This window comes from Watersipora subatra, chromosome 11 (genome assembly GCF_963576615.1).
Source record: "Watersipora subatra chromosome 11, tzWatSuba1.1, whole genome shotgun sequence".
NCBI classification, from domain to species: domain Eukaryota; kingdom Metazoa; phylum Bryozoa; class Gymnolaemata; order Cheilostomatida; family Watersiporidae; genus Watersipora; species Watersipora subatra.
This window is the reverse complement of record NC_088718.1, coordinates 8,716,719-8,740,278: the sequence shown is the minus strand read 5'-3', so window position 1 is coordinate 8,740,278 and position 23,560 is coordinate 8,716,719. Positions and strand designations below refer to the sequence as shown.

Genomic DNA, 23,560 nt, shown 5'->3' with positions numbered 1-23,560 from the left:
CGCAATTTTCGGCAAAATGGCTGGCAATAGGACGATAGCTAAATTTGTACATGAATGGCAATGAAAAGATTAATAACTTGATACATTGGACAGAGGCAGTGAAAGAGAAGGGAAATATCTGAATAGTACCAATAAGCAAAAAAGAAGTGTGTGCAAAAACGTGTGGTGTAATGCAAAACAAAATATTGCAGTTTTTCTAGAACACAGTAAAAAAGTTGTTGTTGTAGTATTGTGACCTGTTCGTTTCCGTTTGGTTAAAAATTGGATGGTAGAAACCTCTTATTTTACTGTTATATAGCGTTTAAAATAAGAATGTTATAACATTGTAACATCATCACCTAATAAAACATAATGCGTAGAGAGTTGTCAATGATTTCCAAAGTAAGTCGATCAATGTCCGTGTAGTGGTGTTAACTCAGGCCATATTGTGCCACCCCAAATTATGTCTACCACTTCTTTGTTAGTCACATTCCCAGGTAACATTCTTATTAATCAATAGCTAAAAGGTTTTTATGATATAGTTGTATTTCTTTCTAAAAAAAAGTTTGGAAACTTTAAAATGGCTATGTCTCAATTTTGAACAATTTTGACATTGATCCTTCTTCCGTTGAAGTCTTCAAATAAAAAAGTATTAAAAAGAAAAACAGCCAACATTTTTGCTGGAATATTTGACCAAAATACATCTACAAATAATTTTGATTAAAATTAGTTTAATTTGAAACAATGTGCATGATGAGATCTCAATAATTATGTGAGCTGATCATCAGGCTCGGAGTCTAGGTGGTAAAGATTCAGAGCTAAATCAGACTATATTCAATAGTTGCATGTACAATCATGACTTTCACACTGTTTAATCCAACAAGTTTGACTGTTTTAGCCAGACTTGACAAGAATGGTAATTGTCTAATTGTGAAAGAAACTGCTCAAACAACCCCACATAGCAGTGAAACCCACGCAATGATTTATGAAGTTTCTTATTGCAGTTTACTAAACCAATGAAGTTTTTATAGTAAAATTTTAGATCCTCTAGTACAAGTTCCACTTAATTGAAAATATATGTATAACTTGGCAGTAATAAAAAACTTAGTTTAAGTTTATATGTACTCATTGTATATATTTTTTGTTTACTCAATATGATTCTAAAGTAAACTACAATGTACATGTAAAAGCTATAAAATAAATTAGCAACCGTGACCGTTCAGACCAAGTTAAAAGCACCTAATAAAATTTGTTTAAGAAAAAAAAGAATAAAAAATAAAAACTACTTTTATTAAAAAGTTTTTTAGTTGAAATTACACAAAAAATATATAAAAAAAATTAATATTCTAACGCTAATCTAACAATTTTTTACAAAACTAGTAGGTCACATTCTAGAGTAGAGGCAAAGCAGCTAATCACCTTGAGTGTTAAACAGATTTAAAATATGCATCCAGTTTTGAATAGTTTGACCCAGTTCTAACTGGCTTAAACTAGTTAAGACTAGTTTATTGCAAATGCAGCTTATAATGCTTTTTACTTGCCTAATGAAGTCAACTTTGTCTGTTTATGAATGTCATTTGCACAAAAGCTCTGGGGAAAACAAAATTTACTGATTCTGAATGTAGAAAAGTATTTTGGCAGCTAATACAGAAACAACTAAATTACAGTTACAAAACAATTAAAATAAGATATTTTATTCAGTCAGATGCTCAGGTTAGAGAAATTGATAAAGGAAGTATTTAAAAAACTAAAGTTTTCCTGCAAAACATGTGTTTAACACACACGTAAGAGTAAACTTGAATGGAAATTTATCTAGTGAAAGCAGGGTTTCTTAACTAAATAATGCATGTTCAGCATTATTTCTTAATTTTCTGCATTTTCCTAAATTTTAATAAAATTATCCAGAAAATCTATTTCACTATGAAAAACTGTTTAGCTGCTTATTAGTTGTTTGACAGCTTTAACATTGGAGCTGCCTATCCATGGTTATATATCTTTAACAAGAGAAGATAATTTGTACTGTCAAATTATTTAACAAAATGTGTCAAAAAAGATTTTGTTTTATGAAAGATCACGTGAATACATTATATTTTTTATCAAAAGGTGTGGAATAAAAATAAGCATTTTTGGTATTCATCACTCATGTAGTTACAAATTTATTCAATGAAGCACAACAAGTTAATAGCTACAAAACTTTTGCAAATATTTTATATAAATATCTGGTTGTGTGGATTTATCTACTTATGAAATATGTTACACTAACGTATTGTAGTATGAATATGCTATAACCGAAATGTTTTAGATTTTCTGTGCAATTTCTTGCACTTGGCAATGCTTTAAGTGCCTTCCTTTACCATCTATTGTTCCTAGCCTGCTATAAGCTGCAGCATAGCAGAGTCAAACTAACAAGAACAGCCTGAAATATTTTCAAAATTGTAGACTGCCTTCATCTCTCAAAGCTCAAGAATCAAAAGGCATTTTAAACAGAAATTATCTGTCTTATTGTCAAAAAACCTTGGAATTGACTATTTATAGCCAAACAGTGTGGCTTGTGCCAAACAATCTAAAAAGCATCAAGCTCAAACTAAAGCTAAGCTAAAACTCAACAGTAAGTTGCCTTTCATTGAAGCTATATATAAAATATATCTAGCAGAATACATCAATTGTATCAGCTGTCCGGCTCACACCTGTTGTGTTCATCATTGTTTTTATCACTATGTTCATTATTGTGTTCACCATTGTGTTCATCATTGTGTTCATCATTGCATTCATCATTGCGCTTACCATTGTGTTCACAACTGTGTTCATCATTGCATTCATCATTGTGTTCACCATTGTGTTCACCATTGTGTTCATCATTGTGTTCAACATTGTGTTCACCATTGTGTTCACCATTCTGTTCATCATTGTGCTCACCATTGTGTTCATTATTGTGTTCATCATTGTGTGCATCATTGTGTTCACCATTGTGCTCAGCATTGCATTCGTCCTTGCGCTTACCATTGTGTTCACCATTGTGTTCATCATTGCATTCATCATTGTGTTCATCATTGGTTTATCATTGGTTCATCATTGCGTTCATCATCGCGTTTACCATTGTGTTCATCATTGTGTTCATCATTGTGTTCATCATTGTGTTTATCATTGTGTTCATCATTGTGTTCATCATTGTGTTCACCATCGTGTTCATCATTGTGTTCATCAATGTGTTCATCATTGTGTTCATCATTGTGTTCATCATTGTGTTCATCATTGTGTTCACCATTTTGTTCATCATTGTGTTCATCATTGTGTTCATCATTGGTTCATCATTGCGTTTACCATCGTGTTCATCATTGCATTCATCATTGTGTTTATAATTGTGTTCACCATCGTGTTCATCATTGTGTTCATCAATGTGTTCATCATTGTGTTCATCATTGGTTCATCATTGTGTTTTTGCATCAGTTTATAAAGTAGCGAGAATAGCAATGTAAAATGATTTATATATAAACTAGCTGTGCCACCCGGCGTTGCCCAGGTGACAAAAAGTCTTTGAACAGAAAATTGATTTGTATTTAACATACAACAGCATTTGCCATTCTAACTTTCAATGCGTATCATGAGGAAATTGTTTTGTGTAATTGAAATTCGTTAGGAGAGAAAATAAAAACGAATGTAAAAGCTTTCAAACTTTGTCAAACAACTTTTGAACTTTACATTGCAAAGAAAATGTTTCATGCAGGTCCAATAAAAAAATAAAATAAAATGACTTCAAAAAACTTTAATTGTAAATGCGAAATAATTAGCAAACAATAGCTAAGTTAGTCTGTTTTGCTACAATTTCAATAAGAGATGATTTGGTTATGATGCAAATAATACGAACTGAGAAAACAAAATAAAAATTCTTAATATGTTGAATTAATAAAGACAATTATTGCATAGAAGTGTGCATTTAAGAAAGTTACTGTTCCGCCAGCAGCTATCTATCAAAACTCATATTACGACAATACTGGTACCTCTCGATGCCGGTACAAATGCAAGAAAGGGATAAGGTACGGTCTTTGTTTGACCGAGCAGTGAGAGAATGTAGAGGCCTTTTCTCCTGGAAATAATACAATTGAACCTTATGAAAATCAGAAAATAGAAGTTCCTGAAAACGCAAAAAAAAACATCATGTTTCATAGGTTTAATAGAATTTAATCGCCATATTTTAAGTTCGAGATAATCTATTGTTGATATATTTTTGCTGAAAACAAATTAGCCGTAATACAACGAGGACAAAAAAGCATCGCTTTGCATAAAGCTAAAAGAGTTTATAGAATTTAAATTAGTATGTTATTTAGTGTAGAAATACCTATAAATTAATGCACTATTATCAGAATTAAAGAAATGTAGTGTGGCCGGAAAAAAGTCTTTGGAGCAGTTGAAACAAACTAGGACAGCAAATAAATGTAGGTGTGAAAGAAATAGCTAGTATGTAAACTACGAAACAGCTGATTTGGTAAATACACAATTAATACAAACTGAAAACACCAACTAAAAATTGTGATTTCGTTGTAATCAGTGGAACAATCCCCAAAATTCAACTTTTGGAAAATCTACTGTTGATATCTTTCGCTGTAAACAAATTAGCGATAGTATAAAAAAAGAATTGCATTTTACAGAGCTAAATGAGTTCATAGATTTTAAATTAATATGTCATTTTAGGGCGAAAACGGAAAATGATGTTTAGTTTATGTAGTAAGAGCAAGCATTGTAAGAGCTTCCGTGGTCTTGTGGTTGAAGTGCTGGATTGTCAAACTACATGCGCCATATTTGTGAGTTCAAGTCCAGCAAAGTGTGGAATTTTGATTCCAAAAATTTAATAGATATAACTGGACATAGTGAAAACAGACAAAAGAAAACAGATGACAGACAGAGAAGAAACTGAAAAATATAAATTATATATAGAAGTAGAGTAACTGAATAAAAATTATAATTAGTAATATGATTTTTCAAATTCAAAATGAGTTCTTTTTTTAATCCGCATTTTTATCAGTTTTCTTTATTCATTGTTCTTTGTAGGGATACATAACAAACTTTGTGTATAGCTAAAATATGCACAAATAACATTTGTAAATAAATATTTTTATTACATCTTGTAACGTTATGGTTGGTTTATTTATATTAACTTATTTGAGCTGTTGTACCAAGAAATATTCTGTTAGCTATAATGGTGCAATTATCTGTTATATGTAGATCATTACTTGCACTCCCTGCTGTTTTGGAGTAAGATATTACATTTGTATGCAATTGTTAAATATCATAACATTTGAGCTATTCTAATTAAAAATTTATCAATATGTAAAATGAAATTCCATTTGTAAAAGATTCACTACAATCCTGTAGACTCCACTTCTTTCTTGGAAGGGCTATTTTGATTGCAGGTCGGTCTTTTCATGAACGAAACCATCGTAAGGCAATTTTCCTTTTTGCCAGCTCGGTGGTGAGCTTAGCTGTCCAACAACTGTAATTCTGGTTGGGCCGAGGGATGGTTGGGACTTTTTTTGGCTCAGGTCAGTAAGACTTAGCCATGTCTCTACCATTTCGGAGAGGCTTCTGAAAGGGCTCATGATTGTTTTTCTTGTCTCTTGGCCCAGCTATCACCCTTTTGTTACACATTCTATCAGGTCTTACCAATGAACTTCCAAAATGATATTGTTTTATTTTTATCAAACAAAACTCCTGTAACACCTCCCTTCTCTTTGATCTCCTTTCCTACTAGCTTCTTGATATTTTTGTAATGCACCAACCCTTGTCTTGATATTTTACTTCCTCAAGGTATGTTTGAAATTTTACATCAATAGTTTCCTATACAGAGTATTTAAAAAAACTAAACTGAAAGCCTTTCACTTTTTCATTCCTTACTCATCTTATTATTCCAAGCCAGCAAAGTCAGCCCTGGATCTGCCTTTTCATCAATACAAGTTTAAATGTTAAGTGCTAATTCAAAAATATACTGTAGTATCAGTAGTCACACCGATACTATCTTTTGATATTTTTAAAAAACATTCTAATGTTCACTTACTTGAATTGAACAATAGTTTATGTAGTGTTACGCTGCTAAAGAACACACAAAAAAAAGTGATAAGCATGCTAGCGGTCTGTTGCTACCAAGAAGTAAAAATTACTTACCCGATAGAAGTGAGAAATACTGAGAGAAGATTGCTTTACCACAAACTTGTAAATTTTTATATTTAACAGCATTTAGCCAATAATACATGATGATAGTGCAATAAAAAAAATATCAAAGTGTCATAACTTCATAGAATTTTCTATCAACCCAATAAGAAAGAAAAATGAACATTCAGTTTTTTTCGACTTGACTAGTTATAAGTTACAAAGCAATCATAAAAAAACCCTACAACTAACCACCTCACATCAAACAGTTCTATAGCTTTAAACATAGCTACTCAATTTGTTTTCAGGATCAATCGATATTTTCTCACTTTAGCAACAACTGTGGTTGTTTGGTTTTCTCAATCAGATATTATCCGGTCACATGCGAGACTTTTGCTCTGGAAATTAGAATTATTAAAGTATTAGAGCAGTACTAACTTATCAGATCATTTACAGTCCATCAACTATCTGAAGGATCTGTTCTTTCACAAGACAGCAACAAAAACTAAAAATATGCAATAAACCCATAAACTGAATCTCTTTACAAGTGTTTCTCTGTCACTAACTAATCAATCCGTGAACATTATGATTTCCTATAGCGAGATAACGTAACACCATCAACATAAAGGCATTGATATTTATGCCAACTGATAAAAAAGCTAAGAGTTTAGTTGACAATGTGCAAACAAACAAATCATGTGAAGATAGCTGTACAATTCAAATCTGATTTGAAAATTGGTTAAACTTTGGAGCACAGTGAGTGTACTAAAACAGCAACTTATATTGTGTCTACGCAACTTTCAAAATAATTAGCCAGCTTTATCGTTAATAATAGTTCAACATATTATCTTTAACTAATGTTTTAAGACATGATTACTTCACATTTAGATGTTTTTAAGACTACCACCAATTATGGTGAATAATGAAATCGATTTTCTTGTTTTTACAAGCTGTTATTTTTCTGTTCAACTCATCTCTTTAACACAAGCCATTTTTGTATAACTTTTTTATAATTTTATATATCAGAAAACTTGCTACGAGTGGGAGCAGATAAATTAGACAGTAATGGCGTAAATTTAAAACAGCAGCAAGTTGTAACACATAAGATAATTATTTATGTACAGTCTAAAACAATTTGTGCCACTTTTCAAATGTTTTCCTTTTTTTCATAGAACAACTTTTTCAAGTTTTCTTTATACCATTTGGTACGAACGGGTGAGAAAATTATTTTTCAACTTAGTAAAGTTTGCTTGTTTGTTTTACTTTATCAAAAGATATGAAAACAGTAAAAACAACAAAATAAATAATGATGAGGTCCAAACTGCGCAGTAGCATTGCTAGTCAAGGCACTGGGCCACAAGTTAACCGCGAGCGGCCAGAAACTATTTAGTCACTGCTTAATAGGTACAGCTTGAGGGCACGTCTAAAAGTGGACCTACTCACAACACTACACAGTTCATCAGGAAGAGCGTTTCATTGTGCTGACTGCTGGTATGACATTCTGCGATGACCCGAAGCAGATTTAGAGGGAGGTAGCTTTAGATTTAAGAAAGAGCTGCTAGTGGGATATTGATGAATGCGATGTGATTTAAGGCTGTAGAATAATTGATGAGACGCGATGAGAGTTCAAAATTTATAGAGCTTATTCAGAGTAAAAATTGAAGATTTTTGAAAAAGTGGGCGGGTGTGTTCTAATTTAGGTTTTTTATGTAAAATCCTGAGAACTCGTTTTTGTAGAAGTTGGAGTTTGTTTAAGTATTTACCTAGGGCGTTCCCCCAAGCCTCAATACAGTAACTGAATTTAGAATGAATAAATGCGTTGTAAATTAAAACCAAAATTTTGTGGGGTAAATAACTTGAGCATTTATATAAGAGTCCTAACAAAGGTCTAACACTATTAAAAAGTTTGTCTATGTGATCCTTCAATGATAACTTTGTATCAATGTGAACACCAAGAAATTTTACACTTTCGACTTAGTTTAAAATTTTACCATGCAAAGTTAAAGCGGTCCTAGGGAATTCGTATTTATTTTGATAGTTTTTTAATATCATAAAGTTTGTTTTGTCTACAATTAATGTTAGTTTATTTGTAGTACACCATTTTTGAATATTATTCAGTTCATTATTTACTGCAGAAATTTTCTCATCTAAGTCTTCGGATTCTAAAAACAAGTTTGTATCATCGGCATACATGATGGGAGTAAAAACTGTTAAAATGTTTAGTAAATCGTTAATATAAATTAAAAATAGTGTAGGGCTGAGTATGGATCTCTGGGGAACACCACATGTATTCCTTAGTTCATCAGAAACAGATTGTCCAATAATGGTTACTTGCTTTTGTTGAGAAAGAAGGTTTTCCACCCATTTAATAGATTTTGAACTAAACTTTAGCTGTTTCAGCTTATATAAATAAATTCGGTGATCAAGAGTATCAAAGTCTTTACTAAAATCAGGATAGACACCGAATACGGTTTTCCCATCACTAAAGGCTTTTAAAATTTGATTTGTGAATTGAGTAAGAGCTAGTGTAGTGTTTTTATTTTTCTGAAATCCAAACTGGTTTTCATGAATCAAATTATTCCTTTCTAAATATTGCATTATTTGTTGTTCACGATCTTTTCCAGTATTTTGCTTATGACAGGCAGTATCGAAATAGGCGGATAATTTGAACAAAGCTTTACTGAGCCTTTTTTAAATAAAGGTTTTTCATTTAGCTATTTTAAGAGATTTTGGGATTTGGCCAATTTTTAAAGATTCATTAATTGATTTTGTCAAAGGATTGAAAATGGAGGAACAAGCAAGTTTTAATAGCTTTGCTAGAATATTATCTAAGCTGGTTGCTTTTTTTTATATTCAAATATTGCAAATATGCTTTCACCTCGGTGCTATCAACTTTTTTAAATTGAAACTCTGGATTTGACAGATTACTTTGCAATAGTATTTTTTCTTCTTGAAAAGTATTACCCAACGCTTTAGCTAAGTTGGGTCCAACATTTACAAAATAACTGTTGAAATGGTCGGCAATACCTTTTTCATCTTCTAAAACCTGGTTTCGATTGTCAATGATTAATTTAGTTACGGTGAAGTTACAGTGCTTTTTCCTAATTCCTGATTAACAATATTCAATAAGTGTTTAGCCTTAAAAGCAGCCTTAAGCTTCTCTTCAAAGTATTTAGATTTATAAAGCGGTAGAGCTGTTGTTAGTTTGTTCCTAATTTTTTTGTATTTATTTATTAATTTCATGTTTATCAGAGAATTTAATGTTCTGTGATATAGATAACTTTTTTTCTTTATTAAGTCTCAAACCTCTGTTGTAATCCAAGCTTTTCTCTTGTGGTGTTTCGCCTGTGGCTGCGAGTTAAAAGATTTAGTGGGTGCATGAGTATTACAAACATCTAACAATTTTTGTAAGAAGGTATCATATTTTTCATCTAATGTTAATTGATTGTTTAACAAATGGTTCCAGTCAAGGTCTGCCAAACCTCTCAAAAACGAGTTCTCGTTAAATTTTTTGTATTTCCAAAATGAAAAGCTTGCGCTGTCAAAATATTCAAAAAACGTGAAGGGCTATCAATGTTAATGAAAGTTGGTAGATGATCACTTAATGGTGTGAACAACATGCTTGACACAATAATGTGGTTATGAAAATTAATGTTTATATGGTCCAGACACGTATTTAGGAATTGTAGGAATAGTAGGTATTGTAGGAATATTTATCACGTTTACAAACGCATAGTTAAAAAGAATATTTAAATATTCGGAAGAGGTATGACTATCTTCAAAAGTATTTATGCTAATATCTCCTACCATAATATGATTAGATGAAGGTGATATAGATTGAAGATAGTTGTCCAGGTCATGCATAAAGTCACCAATACTAGCACTGGGCTGCCTGTAACTACTGTCATGGTAAGACCAGTCTGAAACATGCAAACAACCCTACCTCCAAACAATAAAAGTGACAGCCTCCGTTACAGCCAACTCAACCGCGATGCCAGCCACCCCACCAGCGATCCCACTGTGCAGGTAGACTCCGATACCCCCACATCTTGTCTTACGTTGTACATCTAAAAATATATAACCATCCAGGTAATAGAAAGATATTTCATGATCATATATAAAAGTTTCAGTAAGACATATTATATCAGTTGGTTTACTAGTGCTGTACACAATAGATTCAAGATGAGAAAAATTCCTCTGCAAATTTTTAATATTAGCGTTTAAAGTAGTCAGAGAGTTAGATGAAAAAGTATCAAGTTTATCAATATCATAATCAGGGCATGTTATGTACATATCCATAAATCTACATTTCTATGCTTATATTATAAACAAAAATTTATATTAGTTTCAGTGTTTCTAAGTCCTGTTCAGATAAAATTTCGATATCATCGGAATCCGTAGTCTTTGTCAAGTAAATATTTTGCTTAAATGTCCATATAAACCTATAACTATGTTCCTCCTTAAAGTTTCTAGTTTTCCAGAAAAGTTCATTTTGTGATCGGCTAAGAACTTCGTTGATATAAATCTTTGCTTTATCTGAAAATCCAAGAGAAGACGTATTTTGAATGTTCTTGCGATAATCGATGAAAAACTTGTCTCTTTTGCTGGTGCGTAGAAAACGAATTATCACTTGTGATGTCTGGCGTATGCGATACATGTTGTCAATGTCTAACATTGGGTTTATGTAGTCTAGTTTGAAAATTTTTAGAATCTTTTTGAAGCCTGCAAGTAAATTCTCATCTTTAGAATGTGGAATACCATTCAATTCAATGCATTTGCCACGGGATGCCTGCTCGCTAGCATCTACCTTCCCGCTTAAACTATCGAAAGAGTCAAGCTTTTTCTCTACATTGGCTTTAGATTGTTTTAACTCTTTAACTTTAGCTCTTAGGTCACTAATTTCTTTACTGAGGTATTCGAACATGTTTTCAAACACTGCTGTCTTGTGTTCAACCGATGTAATTCTTACATTGAATTCCCTGAGTTGAGAGATAATAAAATCTAGCTTTGAACCCAGTTTCTTAAATTTCTCATCATCCTCGATAATCGCTGGTGATGTAGACGAGTTACTTCCTTTAGGTGGCATGTTGTAAAAACTCACCCAATTAAGGGACAGTTCACGAGGATGCTGCCAATTTACCGTCCCTGCTGCTGTCCCTAGCTGTATATATTATCAGATCTCTTTAACTGCTTCTTGGTAAGAGATGTATATTGCTTTCATTATGCTTGTGTTCATCAAAGCTATGTTGCTGAATGTTGCATGAACAATTTCATTGTAAAAAGGAAACAGCCAAAATGAATTAGTAACTACATGAATATGGCTTCAAGAGATGAACAACAAGGCAGATATACTGTTGAAACATGCGTATGACATAAAAACTAACTTTTTCTAAAAGTAATTTAACATGTTATAGCTTTTTTCCTGTAGAGTCCATCAAAAATATTTCGAGTTTGTCACTTTGTTTTACTAATAAGAATTTTGCTATGCTTTGATCAATAATCAATACACCAGGTAATTATGCATGCACTGCACATGATTTTGTTTTAATACTAGTACAAACCGACATAAATAAAATCATGTGGGAAAACCAGACTGAATTTAAAAACATGAATTCGTAAAATATGAAATAAAGAGAAAGGTTTTTATTGATACTTTACCTTGGGAACACACATAAGAAAGTGTAGGTCTGACAATAAATTGGTCTAAAAATAGAGTAGGTGGTAGAGAGTAAATAGACTTTCATGATTACATATTTGGATTATAACAAACTTAAGTTTAAACAAACTTATCATAAATGATTTTACTGATGACTTTTTCGTGTAGTTTTCATATCTACTGGTTGCTAAAATTACCTATTATTTATTTCATACACATTAGAGACCTTAAAAATGTGTGACTTATGAGTTTGGTTTATAGAAACCAAAATTACACCAAAACAAAGCAAATGAATAAAAATTAAATAGCTTCAAAGTAGAGGCCCTTCAACAGGAATGGGGCAAAGTAACTAATTAATTATTTGAGTCATTATGGTACATGAATATCAGAAAATTTTAGCTGAGTTACCACATTAGGGGCTGTTATCTGCAGTAGTCTGTAGCTGTATTTTAATTTAAAGTAAACACCAGCAGCAAGTCTCAATGAGGTTATTATTTGATCTGGTAAGGCAAAACCTTTATAGTTGCCGGAAAGCAATCATTATATTTGTTTTATAAAATTTGAACACAACGCTGCTATTTATGTAGGCAGTGAATTTACTTTACCGGTAGCCTGAACAGCTTTCCTTCCATTTTTATTTGTCAACTTAAACGATTAATCCACTGTAATATAGCTAATCGATAAATAGCTTGGCATATAATTCACTCAATTAAATAGACACTCGCATTCAAGAGATTAGTCTCAACTTACTCTTGATGCTTTTCTTTATATTCTAGCAGTGACATGTCTAAAAAAATGAATATTCTACAGTACTGGTGCATTTTCATAGCTGCCGGTAAGTAAAAGATATATATTTCATTTTTAGTGAGTTGCACTTTTGAATGTCATAATTACACTACAGTAAGTAGAAAAAGGTGTCTGAGAGCAACAGAAGTCTCTCTTAGTTGGCTGAAAATAAATATATAAAATAAAACAAGTTTTCAAATTAATATACAGTTAAAAAATCACTTCAGTTAATATTTAGTAGATTTCAATTCTGATTTACCACAAAGTATGAACAACTTAAAGTCATACATGGCTATTGTTTATATATTCTATGCATTAAGAGCTGCTTTGAATTAACAGGAAAAACATTGCCAAGGCAGTTGATCTTAAACTATCTGTAATAACAAGCTACAAAATGCTGTTCACACAATTTGGGAACAATACATACCACCTCTCATTACAAACTCATAAATTTACAATAGCATTATACACTGTTGCATTTATCCTTTTATATTTAAACCTTAAAATTTTAGGCTTTGGTGCATTCCAATTTGAGTTCAGAAAAGTAGCATATCTTACAAATTTTATCTTTTAGCAGGGTTTTTGACACTTTTATAGGAAAGTATCATAGGTTTTAGATTAAATACTTTACCTAAAGCAAGACTAAGTTTTACCTATCAAGTTCTGAAACAGCTAATCTATTTCTTTTCTTCTTTTTTTATGATAATTTGAAAGTTGAAATTTACAATGTTTAAAAGTTGTTCCAAAGTGTGATGATTTAAAGTGAATTCAGGTTAAAATATTTTGCTTATTTATGATTTTATTAGTTTTCTTAAAAAAACAACAATTCAGTTATCAGATCTTTGTTTAAGTTGATTCTCAGTAAATATTATTGACCCATTTTATATGTTTTACTTGCAATGACTATTTTTATTACCAAGATGATTTTTATCTTTACTCTCTTTATTATTCTTATAATCATTTATGTTACTTCTGTTATTATTTTTTATTCCAACACAACTGTCAACTAGGTTCCCTTTGACCTAATCCTATATTGATCTGGCTGGCAAATTGAATCAATCAGAACCCCTTACAAATTAAATATTTCATACCAAACGTTATCATGCTTTTTGCTAGTTAATGGAGACTCTTGTACACATGTATGAGTCACTTGGAAGTATTATGTCAACTTCTTCAACAAATTTCCGTACAAATGTTTATGGTGCTATCTTCTTCCACTGGTAGTTTGTGGAACTCATATTCAGGTAAATAATATTTAAAGACAGCAACATATAGAGTTAAATATTTCTAGCAAATACAACTCATACGATGTGCAATGCTAGTCATTTAACTGATTTTATGACAAAAATATTCACTGTGGTCTTGTATCTTCAATAGGCTGTTGATAAGTTAAATAAACGTTTAATATGTAATATGAGTAAATTTATTTTTTAATTTTAGGCAATATGAATAAAAAAAACTTTGCTAAAAAAAATTTGGACAAACTAAATGTCTGCAGCTAACCATGAACCAATCAACCAGACGGAGTACTCAATCTGAGTATTTCACATACCTTTGTGACGTTTCAAATTAATATTTTACAGTTTATCTTATTCTTACCTTTGTGTTGGCTGATGAGGAAAAGCTTTTCAAAAAGTTTGGTGTTTCTCCATCAAGTTTGGAAAATTTTTCTGGCCTCGGCGATGTCAGCACTACTCTGAAATGTGCAGGAGAGTGCAACTCCATACCAACCTGCATGGGCTTTCTGTATACCAGTTCAAACCGAACTTGCTTACTGTTCAGTTACGTGGATGTAACTGAAGAGTCAAGCAACTCTACCTTATCACAAGATGCTGTTTACCTCCTGCCTATCAGCCAAACACTCGCAAGAGGTATGCACTGCGGTCAAATGATTACTAATGTAACTTAGTTTTTCTACATGAACTTGCTGACTTACCAGTGTATAAGGACTATATAAGTATAAATGCTATAAGTACATATAGGTTTAATATCTAAATTCATTGTATGCACCAACACCAGGGAAACCAACATCTATGTCATTCGTCTGTGAATGGAATGGTGTCCAACGTGCTGGAGACTTTGCAGTAGACGGAATATACCGCCCACCTTCAAACGATGAAAGTCTATCTATTGCCCACAGTGATATGGATGAAAATCCTTGGTTGAGAATTAACCTCGAAAATGTCCACAATGTCTGGGCAGTCAGAATCCTGAACAGAGGAGGTGAACAGGTTTACCAGATAGATTTAGTTTAATTTGTCATTAGTCTTTTCACAATCATATTTTACAAATTTAAGCAATTGTATTTATTTGTGATTGTAATTTTTTAAAATTAGCGGCAAGTAAACTTGAACACAACCCCAACCTATTTGTATGTGTAGAAAAAGAGTACACAATTTGTAGAATGAAAAGACAAGCTGCCAAAATTGTTAAAACTTCATGATATTTTATGTTGGCAACTAAATAAAACAAATTTTAATTTATTGCACGCACTACAATGAATAAATCATGGTATTGAACATAATGAGCAAATTTTAGAATAAAAATTATATTGTCACAGTAAAAAAATGACTGCACAGAAGCAGATAATAGGAAGCCGGCAGTTAGTCTAAAATATGTTAAATTTGCTAAAGTTTAATAATTGCTTCAGCCTGTTTTTTTTCACAATCAATCTTTATTAAATTACAAAAAACCGTGTTTATTGTATTTAGCATAGGATTGCAAAAAGAACAATAGGTTTATCTGGTAAAGTTCATCATCAGCCAATGTTCCATGATATCAAGAATTTATAGAAGAGCAGACTAAACTGATGACTATTGTTTAAGGTTGTTCAATATGTGAAAGTTTTTATAAATAGTATTATGGTTATAAATGCAATTGTATTTTTAATGTCTTTAATCATGATTGGTTTTTATTATAGACCATGCCAATGGAATAAATCGAGCCAGAGATGTAATTATAACAGCATCAGAGAGATAAGAAGACATATTTTATGACATGCATCGAGATTCGCTCTGCGGTTACCATGAGGGATTCTTAGAGCAATATTACACTACAATCGTTTGCATGCAACCCCTGAAAGCACAGTTTGTCCAAATGCTGCTCAATGTTACAGAATACCTTGCAATTTACGAGTTTGAAGTTTATGGAATATAAATCCAGTTCAAACTTGTTGAGCTTTCAGTGATTCTCAAAACACTCTTAGAATAAAAAGTGAACACAATATAAAATCAAATATGCCCTTCCATAAAGGGTAAATTTAGAAATTTGCTACAGTTTATTTTTTGAAAGACTTTTGGTAGCAAATACGATAGCCAATTAGCTAAAACATTTTTTTAACTAAGTGACAATAACATCTGGTTCATGAGTTACATGTACTATCAGAATTTTTTTGCACTCTTCAACTGATTCACTATAAACATATATTAATCTCTTTATTCTTAATCATTTCCTTTCCTATTACTTAATTCTTTAAAACCAATTGGCTGTATCAATTGTTGTTGATGGTAAGTCACTATGTTGATTATTTAAATCATGATTGACATCTTTAGAAATTACCATGTTTGTTCCTTCAACTAACACCAAGCAAATATGCTCTAAGATATGTATATAATGTAGCACAATGCTTAGTTACTCATTCAGTTGTTTTAATGTTTATAAGTTTGGTGTCAACCAAATATAGTTAATTTTTTTTTAAAATGAAAGAGGAAATACCATTTTAATGGTTATTCTGATATCATAAAACCGAATAGTATAATGTTGCAATATAATGTATTTTGCGTAATACATTTGGGTAGAAATGTTATTATTTAATTTGTACCGGCAATATGTAGAACACACATAGTTTCTAAGTGGGATAAGGGTTACCTTTTTTGTTGACCACTTGTGTCCACATCTAAACCCACATTAATAATTCTGAAAACTCCATCAGATACACAAAATTCTTTACTACATGCATGTGAAGCTGCTTTTAGCATCTATATTTGTAGCACACAATTAGTTGATTGAGTTTAACATTAAGGGTTAAGTTTAAAATGGTGAATTACAAGTAGATAATGATTATACTATAATATATGCATTATGTATGATAGTATCAAGCATTGTTTTAGTTTTAACTATAATAAAAAGAGATCAAAATAAGCTCTGGGGATTTATAGCTGGGAGGCTATACGTTGAGTGAGTTTTTGCTAAAGAGGCGGAAAGTTAAAACATTGCTAGTGCAAACTCTAAGTTTTTTGTGCACTATGTAGTAGCCTGTTGTATGATTTCAGCTGACTTGTCTGTTTACTGGTTTGAAATATATTTCAAATGATTGGATACTGAAACAAAGACCAATGAAAACGATGAAAACACTATGAAAACAGATAATGAAAACAAAAATCAAGACCTTGGTACAATTTAAACGAACTAATATACTCAAACAGCATATGAGCATAGGAGAATTATTAATGCTATTGTTTGCTTTTTTATCAAGTTTGTTCTATGTTAAAGAAAGTATTTTTGTTAGAGTACATTGTATTCTGTTTAGCTTATTTTATTGCTTACAAAAAATGATGGAAAATCTTAATAGTTACATAAAGCATTAAAATAAATGCTTCATGTAAAACTGAGCAGCGTATCACAATAAAAAATTGGATTATTGGTGAAATAATAAATTATCAAAGGATTAATCACAAAAATTATTTTATTGTTCATTTATTTTAGAGAAAAGTGTTTATAACAGTTTGGATATGCTTATTTCAAAAACATCAGTTAGTAAGCTTGCAGCAGATCGTTTACAACCAACACTTTTATATATGCAGGTAGAAGGTAAAATTGCATGGGGAAATTTGAGAACTTTTTCTAATACATACCAAATAAATAAATATATTTGTTTGGTACATATTAGCAATGGATATTATTAGACTGCCAATATTTGTCAGCAGTATAGCTATTTTAAACTTGACCTACATCATATTGGTATTTTGGTATCGAGTTAGATTAGATGTTATCATTGAACTCATATCTTAGCAAAAATCCTATTCCCAAACGAAGTTCATGGCAGCAATAAGGGTACAATGTTGCTAAATGTTTGGCATATTTTAGTGTTGCAGTACATTATTTATTCACAAATATAATATTCTATTATAAATAACTAAATTGAGCTCTGGTTTAATTGCCAACCAAAGTTTTAAAAGACAAACTTTTTGGTCAAAAGTGCAGTTATGATGCGCAATAGAGTAGTTAAATATTATCTTATTTAAGAGTCAATAGCTATTTGTTTCTTATCAAAATCTGTGACCAGGTTATTTCATAGGTTACATTCATAGGTTTATGCTTTAGGTTTTGTGCTTGTGTTATACATAGAGTATATAATAGTATACCCTTTTGGTCTTGTTTCAACTGTCTCATTGTACTGCATGCTCCATATAAGGTGAGCCATGCATCATTTTAGTCTGTTTAGAACAAACTGATATTACACTTTAGAACTAATGTCTCCATTACTTCTAAAACAGGCATAAATTCACACGTAACAGCTGGGCAAAAATTTAACCTATAGGTCTTTGTAAACAACAACAAAGGTGATTTGGATGTAGCTCAAACAGTGTATATAAATAGGATAGTTATATGAGATGGATGTGTGGATGAATGTGGTAGTCATATGGTGGAGTCACGCAATAGAAGCCACCACATGACTGAGTGTCTATGATCAAAGTTATTATATTATAAACACTTGTAAGAGCAGAGCAGGGTTGAGACTTTTCAATCTGCTCAACCATTTAAAAATTTAAAGCCACACCAGCATGGGCTGATGAATCACAACTAGTCTATTATATTGATTTTGGTGCCAACCTTTTTGAAACGAAAGTGGCGGATCAATTGATATCAAATGCTACAAAACGTATCTTATGCAAATATATTAGTTATTCCTATTAATGATTATCACCTTACAATAAAATTTTGAAATATATGTTTACACTTTCAAAGGGAAGCTGAGCTTTTTGGTGGAGAGAAAGCGAAGCTGTGGGCTCGATTTGCTGTGATTGATTTTCCTAAGTAAAAAGTTTCTGAAAATTGTTATTGGGTTAGTTCAGAAAGCAATTTAGACAGTTGTTGAGGTATTTTCAAATTGCCAAAGATTAAATTTTTGAAATTTTTGAGCGGAGTCATATTTTGATTAAACGGTTACTGGTCCAACTAATCACAAGTGTCAATGCAAGGGTTTTAATTATGAAAATTTGACTGACTATACAGAGATCAAGTAAACTAGCCACTAGAGGAGACCGTATGCCATCAAAATCAACACATTTCACTACAAGTGTACACTTAAATTTCTTACCGCCTTTGTTGAAAATTCTGGCTCCTAAATATCAAGCTTATTATTTTAGATTGACTCTAAACCAAGAACTTGCCTCTATGTTAGTGTGAGCTGTTGATAGTTCGCGTCATTAAAAGTATTACCTGTCTACCGCAAGGTCTCTAACCTGTGAAACACCATTCTATTCACTGAGCGATGGCATAGATGTTTGGTTTCCTAAAATTGATGTTTAAGAAAAATGCTTATATTAAAAAACTTTTATACTTATAGATTAGTCTCATAGAGCATGAAATATGCACCTGATAAAATCGGATCAACAAGTCTATGTAAAGAAAACAGAATTTAGCTAAATTAGCAAATATAGAAAGCGTGAATTAGGCCTCTTGCAAGTTTTTTTGTTGATGGTATAAACTATAAAGAATCATTTGGTCTGATGAAGTTGCTTGACTTTTCAATTGTGTAGACACGGTTGATCAATGAACAAGTTCTGTTCAACCTGGTAGAAAGAAAGCACATACAACTTGGTATGGAGTTGAATTTTTAGGCTAAGACGACGCTACAGCTGAGTTGACTTCAATTAAAAAAACATTTCTCGAATTGATGGAAAGACATTCAATTTCTTGAACATGTTTTTTATGTGTCATTGAATGTCTAGACAGGTCAAAACACTACTATAAAGTACATATTTAGAACACAGATTTAGTCTGTGGAAACTTTTTGAATAGCTGTTTTTATTTTACATGAATTGTTTTGGATAATATGGATGGATCATTAGCTTTGAATGACTCAGTTAAAACATAAAGGTACGTTCAGCTAAATATGTTCTAGTAAAGTTTTAGTAGCTAAAAATATATTTAGTTCAACTTAATATTTTATTTGAGCTAATCTAATAACATGTATAATTTTACAGTGTGGCCAGTTGCCTTTATGAAAATATGCCAAAACAAAGGAAAAAAATTTGGTAGCCCAAAGTAACCATATTTTGCTTCCTATCTAGTAATAAATTATACTCTTCCAGATTTTTTTGAATACCAAATTTATACCTAATGCTTGTGCTCGTTAGAGAAATTTAAAGAATTTTTGGCGATATGAAATTATCCTCAAATAAAATTATTTTGTTTACACGCAAGTTGAATTTAACTAGAAAAGCATTTAAAATAAATAGAACTAAACAGGCTGTACTCACTTGCAGCAATAGAAATACAAAAGTTCAGAATAAATATATTTGTTCTTTAGACATTTTGCATATTTTTGATGAGGGAAGACAAGATTTGTGAGGTGACTCTAAAAATTCCTAAACTTCGTACGCACTGTCAAGTGAAATATACCATAAAACCTTTATTCAAACACCACCTTTACTTGAATGCTACGTCAAATGGAACAGCACTGTAAGGGAATAGCTAACAACACAGTACTATGGTGCTTAAATAGAAATTCTATGATAACTCTGGCAGCTGGCTCTACTAAGCATTACCTTTGAACTAGACAGAATGTGATACATTAATCATTTAAACCAATTAGTTCTAGTGCAAGTTGAGCTAAGCAGGTCAACATCAAACCTGCTTCTATTGAGATTATCGGAAGTTTGACTTAGGATTACAGAATAGTAGCAGCCAACTTCCTGAAGAAGGATGCAATGGTTTGTATATTTAATTTAAAGGAAATTAGAACTATTCAGGTTTCTACAGTATGGTACCAATCGATATTTGACTGTTTGAAGCTGGCCTGAGGCAAAATAACAACTTTAGTTATGGGTGATCTGCTGATGACGCTTAACTTCATATTATTAAAACTTGAGATTAACTTTATTAGTCTAAAGATTTAATAAATAGCAATATGGTACATTATATTTGTTGAGTTATTAGTGATGTAGTTCTCATATCCACTTGCCTAAAAAATGGCTTCTTTAACATGTATTTCATTCTGTGTAGTTTTTACCTTCCCCTGCAGAGTTTTTTTCTGTTTAAGTTTTTTGAACATGGCACCATGTTGTCAACGTTAATAAGTATGGTACCATTTATTCAAGGTTAACAGATATGGCACCATTTCATTAAGCTTAACGGTCATGGTACCATATCAACAATAATTGAAAATTTTTATCGTGTTATCAACGTTTTATCAAAGCCTATGGATACTTCTCACTTTTTATCAACGTTAATTAATATATATGGCACCATTTCCTCAAATGTACAGGTACATTATCATGGTGTCAAGGGGATTTGATATGACACTGTTTTATGAAGGCCATTTATTAAAAGTCAACAAAGATATGATGTACTTCAATCAGAGCCAGTGGACACTGCATCGTGACATAATTGTGATTCAAATAAAGGCCAAGTAATATTAGTTACTATAGCCCTATTGTACTAAAAGTGGTGGGTGTACAACTGAGGCATTGAGGTAACTATGCATAGTGCCAGACGCTCGAATAAAAAGCTACATGCAATTGTATTCATTATTCCACGATGAGGAGCAGAATTCCAAGATAACTCTTGAGGCTGTTTATCTACATACATGTAATTTTTCCACCATCATATGCTATGAAATGAAGGAAGCACTTAGCATATATTTATTACATATTACATAGTACATAATAAGGCACTGTGAAAGCTAGAAAGTAGAGCCAATTTGAAACGTTTTAAATACTTGTCGCATAAGATCATAGATGTATTTCTGGTAGCACACTGAGTGTTCAGTGCAAAAGTGTGACCATGATATTTTGACTACCTTTATAGATAAAAAGAAAAAAATTGAAAAAATCACTCTACTTTTTAGCAAAGAACTGGTTAAACTTAGCTGTTAAACTACTACTCTATTGTTGGTCTGTTCAGCGCTTACATAAGAACTCTCTCTACCTATTCTATTACCTACAGTTTTGCTATTATTTTATTTTACTCCTAGTATTCTATGTATAGCACATGAAGATTATTGGTGATCTGGGATACTTTTTATTCTACTTTAAACTTGCATGAATATGTAAAATATTTTTCCTTTTTTCTTTTAATAATCTACAATCTAATGAAAAGTCTGAAAATGTTGTAGGATCGATCACAATATCTAACATGGTTGAGAGACCTTTTGTAGAGCTTATTTTTCTAAATAAGGTTTGCTAGTTCTCTTGACGTCAATTGCTTAGATTTGTACATTTTTAAACATGTGCTAACTCAAAGTTATCAAATTTTTTTTAAATGTTTTGCTGCGTACTCATTTGCAATAGAAACCATTCTGTTTATCAATAACTATCGATTTATTGGACCTTCCTGATTATTAATTTCTTATTTATATATCATCAGCTTTCAATCAACATATTTTGTGCCATTCAATATTAAATTCTAGCTGAAGCTTCTTTAACTGTTGTAAATGTATCTGGTAAGACTTTGATTTGATCATTTTTAGTGCATCATTCTTTAAAAAAGATTTGTACTCTTTTAATTAACATTAATAATAAAAAATTAAAAACTCATAGAAAAATATAATTGAATATATTTTGCGTTCAATGAGACCTAAAAAACAGTTAAGACCTGTACGTATTGTGCTAAAACGTTGCACTTGCTTTTGGAAGTTATCATTAATGCTTTTTCTTGCATATTTTGCTTTAGGTTCACATTTTCCTTTTTTTTGTATGGGTGTCATATTGCATGAAAATAGTCTTGCTAATTCTTATATGCAACCAGGAGATCCTTTATAGTATCCGATCAGTTTAACCCTGACAAAGCTTTTGAATGAGAATTCTTGAGACCAAAATTTAACAGATACGCCACTTTGTAAACAAAAAGTGAAGCAGAAATTTCTCAAAATATTCCCATATGAGCAAACTTAAAAACATACAACTGGAGTTGCAAGCTTTCACTATATGTAAAACAACTCTTAGTAGCATTTTTACATTTTTCCTATTTCTACAAACATTGTTAATAGTATTTTTAACCTTTGTCACCTAAAACAATCCTATATAAATCTGTAAGCTATTGCTAAAATTAATTTTATGGTTTTACTTATTAGCATCAGAGTGACAACCTACAACATCGTTTTATTGAAACTGATTATTACGATCAGTTTTAAAAAAATAATCTAGTGCATAATCAAATGACTTTAGGCTGAATAAAAAAGCGTTTTGGTCAAGTTGTTTAAAGCACAACTTACAAAATCTGAGTTCAGATTGAACAAACTTCCCCTACGAGAATCCAGTGTCAAAATTGTGCTGATATATAGAGTTGAATGAGTACCTGATTGTATTGTCGAAATCTGTCCCATGCAGCCGCACTGTATTCTCTTGTAGTTCCTATTTTATGATAAAACACTGGTTAAAATGTGAACAATAATTTTTTGCGAATGCGTTTTTTGCTACCGTACACTGTGCCCAGAATATCTATAAATATTTTTGGGCAAGGGTTTTTTTCTTAACAATGCATTCCTGATTAAAAAATAATTATGGTGTGTGCTCCATCCCTTTTTTCTGTTTAGACTAGCGGCACATAACTCCACTGGTTACTTGTATTGTTGAAAATTTAGAGTTTAAAAGTGTTCCATAATATATTGTAATAATATAAAATTCAAAAATTTAAGTAAAATAAATTACAGAACTTTTATACAAACATGTCTCAAAATGTGTGTCTTTTTGTGTGTCTACGTTTGTGTTTGTCTTTTTCTAGCTATACAATAGCTATTAAAATCTTGGAATTGAAAATTCTCGTTTTGATGGA

The 23,560-nt window shown here is 31.5% G+C and overlaps 2 protein-coding genes across 2 annotated transcripts; one reads left to right on the top strand and one right to left on the bottom strand.

Annotated features, from left to right (window-relative positions):
* Positions 1–2,647: 2,647 nt before the first annotated feature.
* LOC137407785 (uncharacterized) lies at positions 2,648–3,244 on the bottom strand. Its single transcript, XM_068094166.1, has 2 exons — positions 3,074–3,244; positions 2,648–2,974 (listed from the first exon to the last, which is right to left on the bottom strand). Exons 1-2 carry the CDS (start codon positions 3,242–3,244, stop codon positions 2,648–2,650), a joined length of 498 nt encoding a protein of 165 aa, XP_067950267.1.
* Positions 3,245–12,571: 9,327 nt separating this feature from the next.
* On the top strand, positions 12,572–14,817 carry LOC137407784 (uncharacterized). Its single transcript, XM_068094165.1, has 3 exons — positions 12,572–12,611; positions 14,146–14,433; positions 14,582–14,817. Exons 1-3 carry the CDS (start codon positions 12,572–12,574, stop codon positions 14,815–14,817), a joined length of 564 nt encoding a protein of 187 aa, XP_067950266.1.
* The last annotated feature ends 8,743 nt before the right edge of the window (positions 14,818–23,560 follow it).

Bases quoted from the DNA above. Each gene is read 5' to 3' on its own strand.
- LOC137407784 (XM_068094165.1), top strand. From the start codon at position 12,572: ATGAATATTCTACAGTACTGGTGCATTTTCATAGCTGCCG. The intron at 12,612-14,145 runs GTAAGTAAAAGA...AATATTTTACAG, and splicing joins GTGCATTTTCATAGCTGCCG to TTTATCTTATTCTTACCTTT. The intron at 14,434-14,581 runs GTATGCACTGCG...CACCAACACCAG, and splicing joins CAGCCAAACACTCGCAAGAG to GGAAACCAACATCTATGTCA.
- LOC137407785 (XM_068094166.1), bottom strand. From the start codon at position 3,244: ATGGTGAACACAATGATGAACACAATGATGAACACAATGATGAACACA. The intron at 2,975-3,073 runs GTAAACGCGATG...CACAATGGTAAG, and splicing joins ACACAATGATGAACACAATG to CGCAAGGACGAATGCAATGC.